The 16,162-nt window shown below is 33.9% G+C and overlaps 1 protein-coding gene across 8 annotated transcripts in view; it reads left to right on the top strand.

Annotated features, from left to right (window-relative positions):
• The window catches only part of PCDH15 (protocadherin related 15), a 1,753,436-nt gene that overhangs the window by 1,159,624 nt on the left and 577,650 nt on the right, over nucleotides 1–16,162 (top strand). For all 8 annotated transcript variants that reach the window (XM_054659631.2, XM_054659630.2, XM_054659628.2 and 5 more), the window contains one exon: nucleotides 15,421–15,581. In XM_054659631.2, coding sequence (XP_054515606.2) covers nucleotides 15,421–15,581 — 161 coding nt within the window. The remainder of the gene's footprint in view (nucleotides 1–15,420; nucleotides 15,582–16,162) is intronic.

Below are 16,162 nucleotides of genomic sequence, written 5' to 3'. Positions count from 1 at the left end.
AGGCTGAGGCAGAAGAATGGCATGAACCCTGGAGGCAGAGGTTGCAAGGAGCCGAGATGGCACCACTGCACTCCAGCCTGGGCGACAGAGCGAGACTCTGTCTCAAAACAAAACAAAAGGTATAGGTCATTGTCACTATTGGCAGGGAGCTAGAAATCATGCATGGGAGTGAATTCTAAAGACGTTAGACAATGGACAACAAAATACAAAACTTGCTGAAGCTGAATTCTTTTGCATGAATGCATTCACCCTGAATTCAGGGTGTGATGTTTTGGCTACCACAATGAAAAGTGGCATTAATAGTCTGCTAGATTGGCTAACTGAAACCAAGTCTCAACAATAGCTTATAGTTAATGAAGTCAAAATGTATGAACTTTTACAGCACATTATAAAACAAGGTTCTCAAATTTCAACAAGCATCAGAATGATATGGATGGCTATTTTTATTTTATTTTATTTTAAGACGGAGTCTCACTCTGTCGCCCAGGCTGGAGTGCAATGGCACGATCTGCAACCTCTGCCTCCTGGGCTCCAGAGATTTTCTTCCCTTAGCCTCCCAAGTAGCTGGGATTACAGGCACCCACCACCATGCCTAGTTGATTTTTTTTTTTTTTTTGTATTTTTATTAGAGATGGGGTTTCACCATGTTTGCCAGGCTGGTTTCAAACTCCTGACTTCAAGTGATCCACCCACCTCGGCCTCCCAAAGTGCTGGGATTACAGGCGTGAGCCACCATTCCCAGCCTCATGGATGGCTATTTAAACACAGATTGCTGAATCGGGATCTCTGAGTTTCTAATGCAATAGTTTGGGATGGAGCCGCAAATATGGATTTCAAACAAGTTCTCATGTGAAGATGATACTTATGTCAGGGGACCACACTTTAGAAACATTATGATAAAGCCTACTTTCATAAAGTGAGACACACAGACAAGCAGCATCAACTAGAAGGCTCTACCCTCCTACTCTATATCTACTAAATCATAAGTTAAAATTCTAACAAGATCTCTAGGTGATTCATGTGCACATTAAAGTTGAGAAGCCCTACTTTAGAGGAGTTTAAAAGTTCAGAGTGATGGAAATGTGCAATGAGTTTATCTTCATGTGTAATCTGATAAACCAGCCTTTATCTATACACTTCTAAGATAACCAGAGGACATGCACTTCAGCAAGATTTAACAAGTATATTGGTAAAAGGGCATCCTGCTTCCTTGAAGAGCCCTACAGTTTGTTTGTTTGTTTGTTTTTCTCTGTAGATTAGGGATGTCAGTGAGGGACGCTGTAACAGAATGGGCTTCCTGGTCTCAATAGGGATAAATAAATGACCCTGTGTGTAAAGTGCTCATAGTGACCTAAATGGGATTAATATGTGGGCTCAACAAGATAGCATTACTAAGGCTAATCTGGTTACTTCTGTTGCTGATACTCAATGTGCCAGTAATAGAACCCAAATCTGAATCCCTATTATGGTATCATTCCTCAGGGAACCAGCTCACTGACCAGTGGCATTAAACCCACTTTTATCATGGAGGAGGGTCCTTATATGGATAAATATTATTCAGTATGGATTTGTGTTGTCTGTAGACCTTCTACCTGAAACAACATTCATGTGCTCAGAGAACGTCTTTCCAATGCTTTTGATCATTATCTGGTGGACATACAACCTCATTTCCAACAAGGTGATTTATTTTATTTTAAGGTGAAGAATCATAGCAAAGAGCTCACACCACAGCTTAATCCAGTAATGTTACTACAATGCCTACCATGCAGAAGCAGCTAGCAGAAGAAGATGGTGGGATAGAATTCTTAATTCTCAGATAACGGCTAGTAGAAGATGAACTTCTATGGGGTTTCGTCATTCTCTTACAGTATGTGGCGTATGCTTTAAATTAGAGGTCACGAAGGCATGCCCTCTCCTGAATAGCTATGCAGGAGATGGCATGACATAACAGAGCCTGGGCAACTTGAAGTGAAGATGAAAGTGATCTCTCTTCCTATCTTACTTAATAATCTTCGTGAATAATTTTGGCTTTCTTGTCTGTGACCTTCAGCTGGGTGACATTTGAGTTCTAGGACCAGAAGTTGAACGCTTTGACAACGAAACTCAACTATTGTTCTGACTAATTGGAAGCTCAGATTGTCCTCTGGCCATTTTTGGACCCTTCATGCTGATGAACATTTGAACAGAGAAAAGACTTTCCATACTTGTGGGGGATAATTGATCCTAATGCCTTGTAGCAAATACGATAAGGACAAGTGAAGCAAGAGGAACAGATGTAAACATATCTGAGTGTACAGTTCAGTGGTATTAAGTATATTCATACAGTTGTGCAACCATTACCACTATCCATTTCCAGAACTCTATTCATCTTGTAAAACTAAAACTCTATACCATTAATCAATAACTCCCCATTACTCCCTCCCCAAGTCCTTGGTAACAACCTACTTTGTCAATGATTTTGACTACTTTAAGTACCCCATGTAAGTGTGTTACCAAAACACCAGGGATTTGGTCTAGGTCCTGCTGTTTGCCACACAAACTCAATCACTGAGACGATGAATATTGCCAAGGAAGAAGGCTTTAATCAGGTGATACAGCCGAGGAGATGGGAGCTGTCTCAAATTCATCTCCCTGACTGACTAAAACTAGGGGTTTATATAGCAGGGAAGAAAAGCAATAATGTGCAAGAAACAGGAATTACAGAGGGGCAAGGAAGCAAGCATAATGAATGAGGGATCCTGCATCTCATTGTCTGGATGTGGTGATATGGTGAGTTTTTTGATACTTTGAGAGGCCTGAAGATCATTTGGCAAATTTCAGACTTTCAGATCAGAAGAGTAAACATCTATGTTTATTAAAAAATATATGGAAGTATTGGGTCAGTTTCAAGTATAATCATGCCATATTTGTTTTTTCATGAGTGGCTTATTTAACTTAGCATACCAGCCTCACTGTTGATACATGTTGTAGCATGTGTCAGAATTTCCTTCTTTTTCAAGGCTGAATAATATTCCTTTTGTGTATATACCACATTTTGTTTATTGATTTATCCATGGATGGATGCTTAATTTGCTTCCAAGTTTTAGCTATTGTGAATGACGCTGCCAGGAACATGGGTATATAAGTACCTCTTCCAGAGACTGCTTTCAAGTCTTTTGAGTATATACTCAGAAGTAAAATGGCTGAATCACGTGGTAATACTGTTTTTAATTTTTGAGGAAACATAATGTTTTCCACAATTTCCGTATGATTTTATTTTAAACTTTAAATTTATTAATAAAAATTGTATATATTTCTTTTGTAAAACATGATATTTTGATATGTGTATGCATTGTAGAATGGTTAAATCAAGCCAACTAACATATGTATTACCTCACTTCTTGTACAGACAACACTTAAAATCTACTCTCTTAGCAATTTTCAAGTGTACAATATATTGTTATTAACTATAGTTACTGGGATGTAAAATTAATCTCTTGAACTTGCTTCTTTTGTGTAACTGAAATTTTGGGCTGCACCACCTTACCTTCCAACCAACATTGTAGTGATTCAATTTCTCCACATCCTCGCCAACACTTGCTATTTTTTAGGTTTTTTGTCTAGTAGCCATCCTAATGAATGTGAGGTGGTTTATTATTGTAGCTTTCATTTTTATTTCCCCAATGATTAGTGATGTTCACCATCTTTCTGTGTGTTTATTGATTATTTGTATATCTTCTTTGAAAAAATATTGATTCAAGTTCTTTACACACTTTTCAATCAGATCATTTGTTTTCTTGTTGGATTTCAGAAGTTCTTTACATATTCCGCATAACAATGCCTGTTTATAGTGGGAAAAAGTTATGTTGAGAAAGTAGATAATCACTATCAGGTGGTTTTCTGATTAATATTTGAATAATATTATGTATAAATAATAAAACATATTCAAGTATCTGATTATTATTATATGAAGTTAAACAATCTTCCTCTTTCTTAAATACACTGCATATAGAAAACCCTAAAGCAAGCTTGTCCAACCTACGATCCGCAGGCCACATGCAGCCTAGGACAACTTTGAATGTGGCCCAACAAAAATTTATAAACTTTCTTAAAACAGCATAAGATTATTTTTTGGGATTTTTTTTTTTTTGTAACTCATCAGCTATCAGCTGTCGCTAGTGTTAGTGTATTACCTGTGTGGCCCAAAACAATTCTTCTTTCACTGTGGCCTAGGAAAGCCAAAATATTGGACATCCCTGCCCTAAAGAGTCTATACACACACACACACACACACACACACACACACACACACACAACTAATAACTAAATTCAGCAAAGTAGTAGGATACAAAACCAATGCACAAAAATCAGTTGTACTTGTATACCTAACAAGTAATACGCTAAAAAAGACATTAAGAGAATACTTCAGTTTACAATAGCATCAAAAAGAATAAAACACAAAGGAATCAATTTAACCAAGGAGGTGAAACATTTATGCAATGATTATTAGAAAATATTTTTGAAAGTAAAGTACTTCGTCAGGCTTTGAAATAGCTTCTTCAATGTGTAAAATGATTTTCATCATCTTACAGACCAAATGAATAAAATGACCTTTAGAAAATACCTGAAAGAATCTTATTTAATTTAGTTAGTTTATTTGATTTTTTAAAAAGGGCAAGTACTTGTGCTATTGAAAAGGAATATGACTTAGAAAGTTTACTTCATTTGCAGTTAGAGAGTACATTAAATTAAATTTGTTTGGCTGGATTAACCTCTCAAATGATAAGCCTATCAGAAAACTTTGAACATTTGAGTACTCTTTAGTTAATTACATTTTTGCTGCTTTAATTATCAAACTTAAGCTTATTTATTTTTCTACGATAGGCACTGCCATAGAAAAAAATGACAGAATTTAGTCTTAATACTTGCCCACTTTTACATGAAAAAAGCAAACTGCTTGAGCACGTATGGTTATTAAATATGTCCTCCAATTAATTGTTTCCAGAAGCAAATTACCTATAGAAACAAAACATTTTTCTGTAACATAGTTCTAATTCACATTTAGTATTGTCATAACATCCTTCTGTTTTATTATTTTCAATAACATATTAAATAATTTTGCCTTATTGTTTACAGAATTGTTAATCTGAATGATTTTATAGGTGAGAAAACAGATTTAACTGTAGGGTTATGACAACTCAGAATTCTCCTAGAGGTACTGAAAAACCACATTTTCTATTGTACAAATTTATCTATGGAATAAAAGGTTTTAAATATCTTATATTAAAAATTAAATCTGAAGTCAGAGGAGAAATGGAGGAGGATTATGATGTGACCTTTCTCTCTGCCTGGAATATACACTTGGATTTGGATCAACCAGAAACTCAAAAAATGAAATAAATGGAGTTGTTGAAATATGTTCATTGATTCACTACTACCAGTTAATTCCACATCCATTTCTTAAACATATTCTTTGTCTTATATAATTCTGTTTGTTGTCCTACAGTCAATTAGGTGTTTTTATTTTTTGAATATGTGGGTTGTCTTTTCATGGAATATTGCTTGAGTTTTAACTAATATTAAATATGTGTAAATGACACAGATAAAATCAAAATCGTATTTGACCATAAATATAACATAAATATTTTCATTCCTGCTATAACCATAGGAAGACTGAAAAACTAAGGGAAAAAACTTTAATTTGTTCTGTGATTAAAGTTCTATTAACTCATAAGCTTAACAAACTTACTTTCCCTATCCAAAGTACTATATATGCAATCTTTAATAATTAAACTACTGTGATGTTGATAAATTTAATACAAACTCTTCAAACGTCTAGAAGGGTAGGCAAGCATACCCAAGAGGATTTTTTTCTTAAGACACTTAATCAATTCTTTCAATCTAATAAATCACACTTACAAATTTACTGAATCAAATCATTTAAAACTTTGAAATAGTGTTTAAAATCGCAGTCAAAAAGTTTATATTTTAAATCACATATCTAACAACAACAACTTTCTACAGTTGCATTTTCACTAAAAAAAGGAATTTCACAAGTTGAAATGAAGTTTTAGTTAAAAAAAAAGGGGGGGAGATCTTCAGCTTGGTAGAGATTTAATTGTTTGGTTAGGGAATGGAAGAAAAACCCAAAATTTGAGGTTTATAATTGATTCTAATGGAGGCACAGGTTAAGAGGTTGAGCTTTTTCATCAAGCAGGGCTTTTCTGGCTTTTATCTTTTCAAATCAATCTTTCACATACATTTTAAAACCATATTTTTGGCTGGATGCAGTAGCTCACGCCTGTAATCCCAGCACTTTGGGAGGCCGAGGCGGATGGATCACCTGAGGTCAGGAGTTTAAGACCAGCCTGGGCAACATGGCGGAACCCCGTCTCCACTAAAAAAAAAAAAAAAAAAAAAAAAATTAACTGTTTGTGGTGGCAGGTGCCTGTAATCCCAGCTATTAGGGAGGCTGAGTCACGAGAATCGCTTGAACCCAGGAAACAGAAGTTGCAGTGAGCCGAGATTGCGCCACTGCACTCCAGCCTGGGCAACAGAGCAAGACTCTCTCAAAAAAAAGTAAAATAAAATAACCAATATTTGTTTCTTTGATTTCAACCCCTGGGACATATTTTTCTAATGAACAGAACTGCCTGATTAGATTCTATACTCTTTTTTTTTTTTTTTTTTTGGTTGAGGAGAGTGGGGTATGAAGATTGTTTTTTACCCACTTTAATCATTGTGTTGAAACACACACACACACACACACACACACACACGGCATGGTATGCTTGTACTTTTAATTTTAACTGCAGCAATTTGATGACCTGAAAATAATAAAATATTGTAATATTCTGAGGGTATAAACCTTTCCCATTTACACCAGTCTGATAATTAAATATGGTAATTCCCTGAAAGTCTTTATATTTTATCTCTTAGTCCAGTTAATACAGTCAGCAAATGCTAATAAGTACTAATAAGCATTTTTGATCTTAGTAGTATGACTTTTTTTGCTTATTATCTTGTTCATTTTTGCTTTTGCCAGCAAGAAATGGCCTTTTATTTCATGAAAAATTATCAACAGTTACTGTGAATAAACTGTTGCCTTCTTTTTGTTTTATATTTTACATATGCATACATAGTCTTTTTTTTTTCTTGCTGGTATTTAAGTATGTTCTGTGCTTCTCTTATTTCAGCTGTACAGAAAGTACATTTTACATTTAAAATCATTTTGTTGATAATGTTCCCAATTTAATGAAAAATAATATATAACTCCTTTATATGCTCAAATCTATATAAATTGCTAGTAGCTGTAGGATGAAAAATGTTATTCATTGGGTAATTGCATGCCTCCACTTACATTCATTTTTATTTTTTTCTCATAGAACTCTATATTGCTGATTGTAAAAATCTTGGGAACTTGCTTAAGCTCACAGTTAGTAAGTAGTGTGCAGCCAAGATTCTGAACATAGATCTTTTGACATTAAATCCTGTGTAAATTACCTGTTATTGTATAACAATATCATTAAAATTAGGTAATTTAAAACAACACACATTTATTATTTGATAGTTTCTTTGAGTCAGGAGTCCAGACACAGCATAGCCAGGTACTCTGCTTAAGGTTTCACAAGAGTATAATCAAGGAATTGTCAGGGCTACCATTTCATCTGAAACATGGTTAGGGAAGCATTTGCTTCCAAGCTCAATCAGGTTGTTATGTATTCCTTATGGACTCAGAACACAACACAGTTTGTGTTCTCATGTTATACAGACACATAGACACATGTATACAACATAGAATCTCATGTTATGTAACCACATAATCATATACATGGGAAATAGAAACATAGACTTTTCTTTGGGGTAGAAGCACGTCACAGGTTTTTTGGACCATACTTAATGCCCACTATCCTCTTGTATGGGTGGCAAGCTCTAATGTCACAGATGACATCTATATCTATCTCTGTATCTATGACCTAGGGAAATTGATTCTAGGGTCATATCGATAATTATATTATACTCTTCTGCCATATTTTAGAGTCATTTCCATTGTAATCTTTTGAACTTTTGTGAAAAATATTATAGGGCATGAAATTCAAAATAGTGAATTTATATGTATTCAGAATTTTTGAATAACTTTCCCAAAAACTGAAAACAAAACTAAAAAGATGTTTATGTTTTTATATTTTAAAAATGTATATATCCAAGAGAAAAGCAAAATATAGGGAACCAGGGAAAGGAGAACTGAACTGTCAATTAGTAGAACCAGGTTTTTGTTTTGAATCTGCTTTTATTAGCTAGGTTGTCTTGGTCAGGTGATTTTTAACTCTTGGGATTGGAAAATGTGGAGATAACAGAGGATTGACTTTATGTTCCACCTATACATACATAAAAAGGGATGCTAAGTTTCCTCCTAGTTCTAAAATTTTATGACTGAATTTTTACTTGTATAAGTGACTTTTGAACAAAATAAACATAAATTCTACACCAAAATGTACAATGTATGTGCATTTACTTAGTACTTTATTCACAACATAATAGAATAATAGATATTTAGTAAGTGCCTAAATATTAAGGTATCTCTTTCAGTTTCTAAAGAAAAAGCTAAAGATAGAAGAACAAAACTCCAATTCTGAAGGGTTGTTTTTTTTTTTTTTTTTTTTTTTTTTTTGAGACAGAGTCTCGCTCTGTCCCCCAGGCTGGAGTGCAGTGGTGCGATCTCCGCTCCCTGCAAGCTCCGCCTCCCGGGTTCATGCCATTCTCCTGCCTCAGCCTCCCGAGTAGCTGGGACTACAGGCGCCTGCCACCACGCCCGGCTAATTTTTTGTATTTTTAGTAGAGACCGGGTTTCACTGTGTTAGCCAGGATGGTTTCAATCCAATTCTGAAGTTTTATGCTTGGATTTCTATACCTACCTTAATACATCATCTATTATATTATATATCCTGAAGGAATATAATAAGTAAATAAAATATAATGTTACCTGAGAGATACAAGTGAAGTACATTTTAGTAAAGTCTTCCACTTTGCAATTTTTTTCTTTTGAAGTAAATAAAATTTAAATTTTAAGGATCAACATAGTTTTGCAGAGGAACATGTTTTTAATACTTGTTTTTATTTAATTGTTGGTGACTTGGCATTATTTCTCCCCTTTAGCAAGAATTGATGTAATTAATATATTCCTAGCTTTTGACTCCAGCCCAGCCAAAATTTGTACTGTCATGATAAAGTTGCTGGACACATACATTATATATGTCTTGCCATGTTAAGAGTTTTCCAAGTAGTTATCTAGATACAATATGTACATACACATAGTTGAAATTTAGTTTATATAATTGTAAATGAAGAAAAAGCGTGAAAAGTCAAAGAACAGAGACACTACTTCTAGGAAGGTGCTGGAAAATTTGGATTAAAAAAGAGAATTTGAAATGAAAAAGTCATATTTTAGCCTGGTAATCTTGGAATATAGATTTTACTCAATGCTAACAGAATAATGGCTATAGTCACTGCTTAACCTCACTGGAAAGCTACATATTAGCTAAATTTTCACTTTTTAATCTTTTAATTTTTTAATTAATAATGTACTTTGGGAAGCTTTAATTTTTTTTGTTTGTTTTGTTTGCAAGGATTAACATGCAAGAGAAAGCAATATATGCTTCTGGTTATATGATATAACTAAACATTCTTCTAGTTGGCTCAAACTAGGGAAAGATTGCAGGGAAAATCTTAGCAATCCATATTGTTTCTACAACTTTGAATAATTAATTGTTTTAGAGCACCAAGTAGTGGGTTCTATGCACAGAGTGATTTTTCCTTATTTTAATGTTTGGAATGAACTAAAGCAGTCAATTACTCTCTCTCCCTACAGAACTTACGGTCTCAGCTTCACTGAGTTAGGTTAACTAGAAAGGCAGCAGACCCCCCCCACCAACCTGCCACAGCCACGTCCCAGCTATTTTAGAGAGTAATTCATTTGTATTATAACTGTCTATTTAAAGATGCAAGTGACTTTTCCAGGAAAACATTGAATATCAAAATATGATTCATATGACTTTCCATCTCTCTCTCTCTCTCTCTACATATATATATATACACACACACATACATATACACACACATACACACACACACACACACACACATATATATATATATGCAACCCATCCAGGCTTGCTGTCTGTCTATAGTTTCTATAATATACATATAGAGTTGTTTCTTGGTATCCATGGGGAATTGGTTCCAGTATTCCCCTTTCCTCCCACGGATACCCAAATCCAGGGACACTCAAGTCCCCTATATAAAATGGAATGGTATTTTCATATAACCTATTCATATTATTCCATATACAGTCATGTGTAGCATAACTACATTTTGGCCAATGACAAACCCCATTATATGATGGAAGTCCCATGAGATTATAATTCTATATTCTTATTGTATGTTTTCTGTGTTTAAATATGTTTAGATACACAAATACCATTCTATTACAATTGCCTACAATATTCAGTACAGTAACATGCTGTACAGGTTTGTAGCCTAAGAGCAATACACTACACCATATAGAGTAGGTGTGTAGTAGGATATACATCTAGGTTTATGTAAGTACACTCTATGATGTTTGTACCATGGCAAAATTGCCTAAAGACACATTTCTTAGGATATATTCCTGTCATTAAGCAACCTTTATGACTATAGTTTAAATCATCTCTATATTACTTATAATACGTAATACAATGTAAATGCTATGAAAGTAGTTGTTATACTGTATTGTTTAGAAATAATGATGAGAAAAAGTCTGTACATGTTTAGTGAAGATACAATTATCGATTATTTTCCTAAATATATTTGATCCCTGATTGATTACATCCATGAATTAGAATCTCATGGATATGGAAAGCCAACTGTACATGTACGTGTGTGTGTGTGTGTGTGTGTGTGTGTTACGTGTGTGTGTATTTCCTAATAAAACCAAGCACTATACTGAAGATGAGCAAAAAGTATTCTATATATTCTATATAAAGATCACTACTCATGAATATGGAAAGTCAACTGTACATGTATGTGTGTGTGTGTGTGTGTGTTACGTGTGTATATTTCCTAATAAAACCAAGCACTATACTGAGGATCAGCAAAAAGTATTCTATATAAAGATCACTACTAGTATGAATTTATTGAATAAGGCGTTTTCCTGCCTTTAAAACTAACTGTTTCTATGAGAAAATTCAAGACTGAGGTTAGAAAGTGGGAAGAGTGGTGGTCAGTCTCTGGTGATAGCAGGCCTGGATGGTTTGCCTATCAGCTGAAATGTAGCATAGAAAGAACTGTCCATTAGAGGCATGGGGATTTCTTTACAGTTGTTTCTCAAAGAGGCATTCACTCTTACCTTCTGACTTCCAATATTGTTTACTGTGGATTTAAGTCTTTTGAATTCATATAAATTCTTTCAGACTGCTTACTACACTAATGTGTTGACCAAACATAACCCTAGCTTTGTGAAATGAAGAATAGGCTTGGTTTGTAAGTCTTCTGTGACATAAAGTAAGTTATTTTTAGCCAAAAATGATTTCCTTCCAAAATGGCGTTATTAACATCAACAACAATAACCATAATTTTCGTTTTAGAAATTCTTACTTCTGGTGGGAACTATAGTCAGCACTTCACATGGGTTATCTAATTTAATCATCAGAGCAAACCAGTAGGCTCTTCTTTGATGTAAATTACATTATACACAATTGGTAAATAGTAGAATAAAGTTGGCATAATGAGGAAGGTTTATTAATTTATAAGTTATTTTCTAGTTATTTAAGTTTATTCATACATTTGTTATTTACACTTTGATATGGTCTGGATAAGCTTTTTTTCACAATTAAAAAGAAAGGGCTAGCTATGTAAGTAGATCTTAGGAAAAAATGAAAAATCTATTGAAGAACTTTTATTCTGTACAAATAGAGTCTATATTAGCAGTTACATGAACTCCTGTAATTTAATATGTTAATCTCTCTTGAGAATCAGGAAGTACATAAAAAGAAGCTGCAAAGTTATTTATCTGAATTAATAGGCTAATAAAGAGGCTAAATGAAAGAGGAAGTTTTCCATTTTTATAAAAAACGTCCCTAGAGGTAAATGGCCCTCAATACCTACTTCTTAAAGGATGAAGCACAAATCCCAGTATTTAAGGCTGTAAAAGATTGACCAGCCAAGAAATGTGTTGAAAATATCAATAAATATTTAACTGTGCTAATATTTTTAACACGATTGTGATTGTTTTGATTTTTATTATTCTAAATACAAGAGAACAAGTCTTTTTCAGGAACATACATATAGTATTATAGTAGAAATGCCTTTTCTCTTATAGTACTGATTTTGTAGGGAGAAAAATCGAGGGTAAATGCGGTTATCCACTTTCACATAGTTGGTAAGTGGTGGATTATGGATTGGATTCTAAGCCTATCCATTCCAGGGCCAGCTCTCTTAACTTCTATTATATGAGTATCAAACTAAATTTAATTCCATTTTCTGAACTGCCACCATTTTTATTATGATGAAAGGAAAATTTCATGTAAGGTGAATCCCGTCTTGGGTATTACCTATTCTGCAAGACAGGCCTACTCAGGATTACACCTGTTGATCCCTTTATTATAATTAAATATGTCTCCTTACCACTATTAAACATTGCTTGTTCTAGCTGACATTAATAGAGCCATCCAGTTTTCTTATTTAGTGTTGTGTCGTGCCTCCCATCTTTTTATTTTTAACTTATCTGTAATATTTAAAATGAAGTCAAAGAAGAGAATACATTTAAACATCAAATGAAACACATTAAGCAAAAGGTTTATTGGCAAAAAGGGAAGCTTGCAAAGTAACGAAGGAGCAAAGAGAGCACATTATCCCAATACACCCAGAGTATTCTGGTGTTTAGCTGCTTGCCAATATTGTCTAGAACACTAGCTTTTCAGATCTTGAAAACTTAGGATGTGTGGAAAGATACAGCCACCACTGCTGGGATAGGAAGAGACAGGAGTTTCTGGCTTAATGCTAACTATAGCTTGGGTGTCACGTATTCTTCTAAGGAGAGGGGTATGGGCACAGTTGTTCAGGCAATTCAGAGTGAACACTTAGGTTAATTTTTAAAAAATATGTATATTGCTCCTTGTATCATGTCTGCCTAAGCTTTGCTCTCTTCTCTCTCTCCCCTAAACTTTTGGCTTAAAGCAAGATTGTATATGAAAATTTGAGAGGCTTTTTTTTTTCTTTTTGGCAATACAAATGGACAATTCTGAAGGGGAAAGCAGGCAAGCAAACAAAACTCTTTCTTTTTCAACACACCAGCAGTAGAAAGATTTTTTTGTTGAGTTTCAATCATTGAACTCAGGAGTGAGCTGAGAGCAAGAAAACTATAGATCTTTTCCATGAAAGTTAGAATCATTAAATAAAATATAAATCCAGATACAGTGTTTTTGTTTCACTACTTTAATATTAGTTACTATTAAAACTTTATCTGGTTATAAACTATTTGCTTTGTAAAGAGAGTTCAATGGCTCCTTCCCTTAGTGTATCTGCTTGGAGCTTGGAGTATATATATATATATATATATATATATATATGGAGCATATATATATGTATATGGAGCATATATATATATATGGAGCATATATATATATGGAGCATATATATATATGGAGCATATATATATGGAGCATATATATATGGAGCACATATATATGGAGCATATATATATATATACACACATGCATGCACACAATCAGAAGATTTACAGTTGCTACTCTTAAACACTATTGAGTCAAAGTATTAATGTTAGTTGACCTGCCTATTGTACATAAGTTTTCTTGATGAGAAAATAAATTCCCTTTCAATTTCTCAATTATATATTGAGATATAGATCAAATATCTTCTCATGGTGAGTTGTGTGAAGTATTTGTAAATTAGTATGTACTGGAGCCTTGAATATATATACATTCTTGAATATATTTATAGGCAATAAAATGCCATCAATATCTGATCTATACTTTGGAGTGTATTGTATGTAGGTTGTGTATTTGCCATTTCAGTCAAAAATAAAAATACTCATTCCACTCAATATTCATGTAATTATATCCTAGTATGTGAAAAAGTGCAAAAAATGTGCCATTTACAAAAGTATGTGTATGTGAGACAACATTTGTGTTTAAACATTATTCTGGCTTGTTACAAAAGATTCATGGTTCTTTCCAGCATTTCTTAGGCAGATAAAGACTGGTAGTAATAGTATGATAAAGAAATATTATAGATAATTATAGTTCTTATTAAATTATTGAGAAAATATTTTAAAGAGCCTTCCACTTTTCTTGTAATTATGCAATGGTATAACATTTAGGCCAATTTCATGCCTTAAGAAAATGCAACAGATACTTTTTTCGTTATATTTTTCAAGCCAGATTCGTATTTATGGATTCTCTGTATATTCTTGAGTGCTGTCCTAAGGCAATGTGTTCTCTCGATAGTTGCCATTTATTCTAGTGTTTTTTGGAGGCTACATTTTACTTGCATAGCCACATCTCTTCTATATCTATAAGTTTAATAAAATGGATCGGTTGAAAATGATTGCTCTAAGCCATGGTACATTATTATTTGGCAAAGAGATCATTGCTGCCTGAGGGAAAAATGGTATTTGAGTTGCATCAGTGCTGTTTGCATTCAACATGTAAAACGCTTGGGATCTTTAACACAGTAGAAAGGGTTAGAGACATAATATTTTCAAGTTTTATTCAAAAACTGTCTACAATTCAGCTTGCTGAAAAAAAATAATAAGAAAGCAATCACTGAAATGTTACACTGGCCTAGTGCGTTGTTCTAGTAGAGTAACCCAGACATGTCTTAAAGAAGAATGGCTTCTATTCCATTTCTGCACACTAGTTTTGTCTTTCATGTCAAGATGTATGTTTTATGTATTTGCTCTAAGATAAAAAGAAGCAGTTCTCACCATGGGAGACTCAGCTACTTTTTAAAAATCTATTTCCTCTTCCTTTCTTAGTTTCACAATATCTTTTTTTCACATCAGAGGTCTTACAGAATTAATTGAGACATCAGACTCTGCTATTACAGGCATTTCCTTTTGTTCAGGATAAAATTCAGTGATAACTCCTGTGAGACGTGATAGATGGGGGGAAACAGATTTATGTTGTTAGAGGGAAACACAAAATGGATGATGGAACTCACCATGTCTGTATCTCTGCCTTCCACCAAAAATATTATTTATAAATAATATAATGCAGATATTTTGGCCTTTTGGTAAAGAATATTTTCTGTCTTATGCTAGATATACAGTTGAGTATTTTCAGCTTTAAAACTGATTGTGAGCCAGCCACGGTTTAAGAGCATGATCTTTGCTAAAGAGTTCATATGAGTAGAATATGTTTTCAAGTAACTTTCTTTGGTTTGCAGGTACAATTCTGGTGGACAACATGCTGATCAAAGGGACTGCTGGAGGACCAGACCCCACCATAGAACTTTCTTTAAAGGATAATGTGGATTACTGGGTGTTGATGGATCCTGTTAAGCAAATGCTTTTCCTGAACAGCACCGGAAGAGTTCTGGATAGAGATGTTAGTGATTTTTTTTCTTTGCCCCTGTAATATAAGTTTATTATAATTTAAATGTCTATGTGTGTGTTTATATGATATTGAATTATTTATATAATTTGAGTGCATTTCCTGAGTATAGCAACAACAGTTTCTTTAACTCATTTAAAGAAGAATGAGAAAGGAAGGGAACATCTGTGTCCTGGAGAACCATTAGACTTCCCCTTTAATATCCTGGAAGCTTGTCAATTTCTGAAAAAGAAGAAAATATAGTGCTTAGAAAAAAGAGGTGGTACCCTTGGCAAAGTAGGACAAGCATGGCTATAACTCATTTCTGTCCAACAATGGCAACATGTAAGTGTGTCACTCAGCTGCCGGCTTGAAGATGTAGTTTGGTGGGTGCACTCACAGGAGCCTGCTTTTACAACTAGTAAGCATTGGTTGAAGGGCAAAACTGTGGAAATGTCTTACATAGCTGCAAAAAAGAAAAAAAAAAGTGAGAAAAAGTTTCATGGTAATATGCCAGTCAAGTAGTTCTCAGATAGCATAAATTTTTTTTTATTAAGAATATCTATATTGGGCTTGGCACAGCAGTAGCTCATACC

This window comes from Pan troglodytes, chromosome 8 (genome assembly GCF_028858775.2).
Source record: "Pan troglodytes isolate AG18354 chromosome 8, NHGRI_mPanTro3-v2.0_pri, whole genome shotgun sequence".
Lineage (NCBI taxonomy): Eukaryota > Metazoa > Chordata > Mammalia > Primates > Hominidae > Pan > Pan troglodytes.
This window is presented reverse-complemented; position numbering and strand designations above follow the sequence as displayed.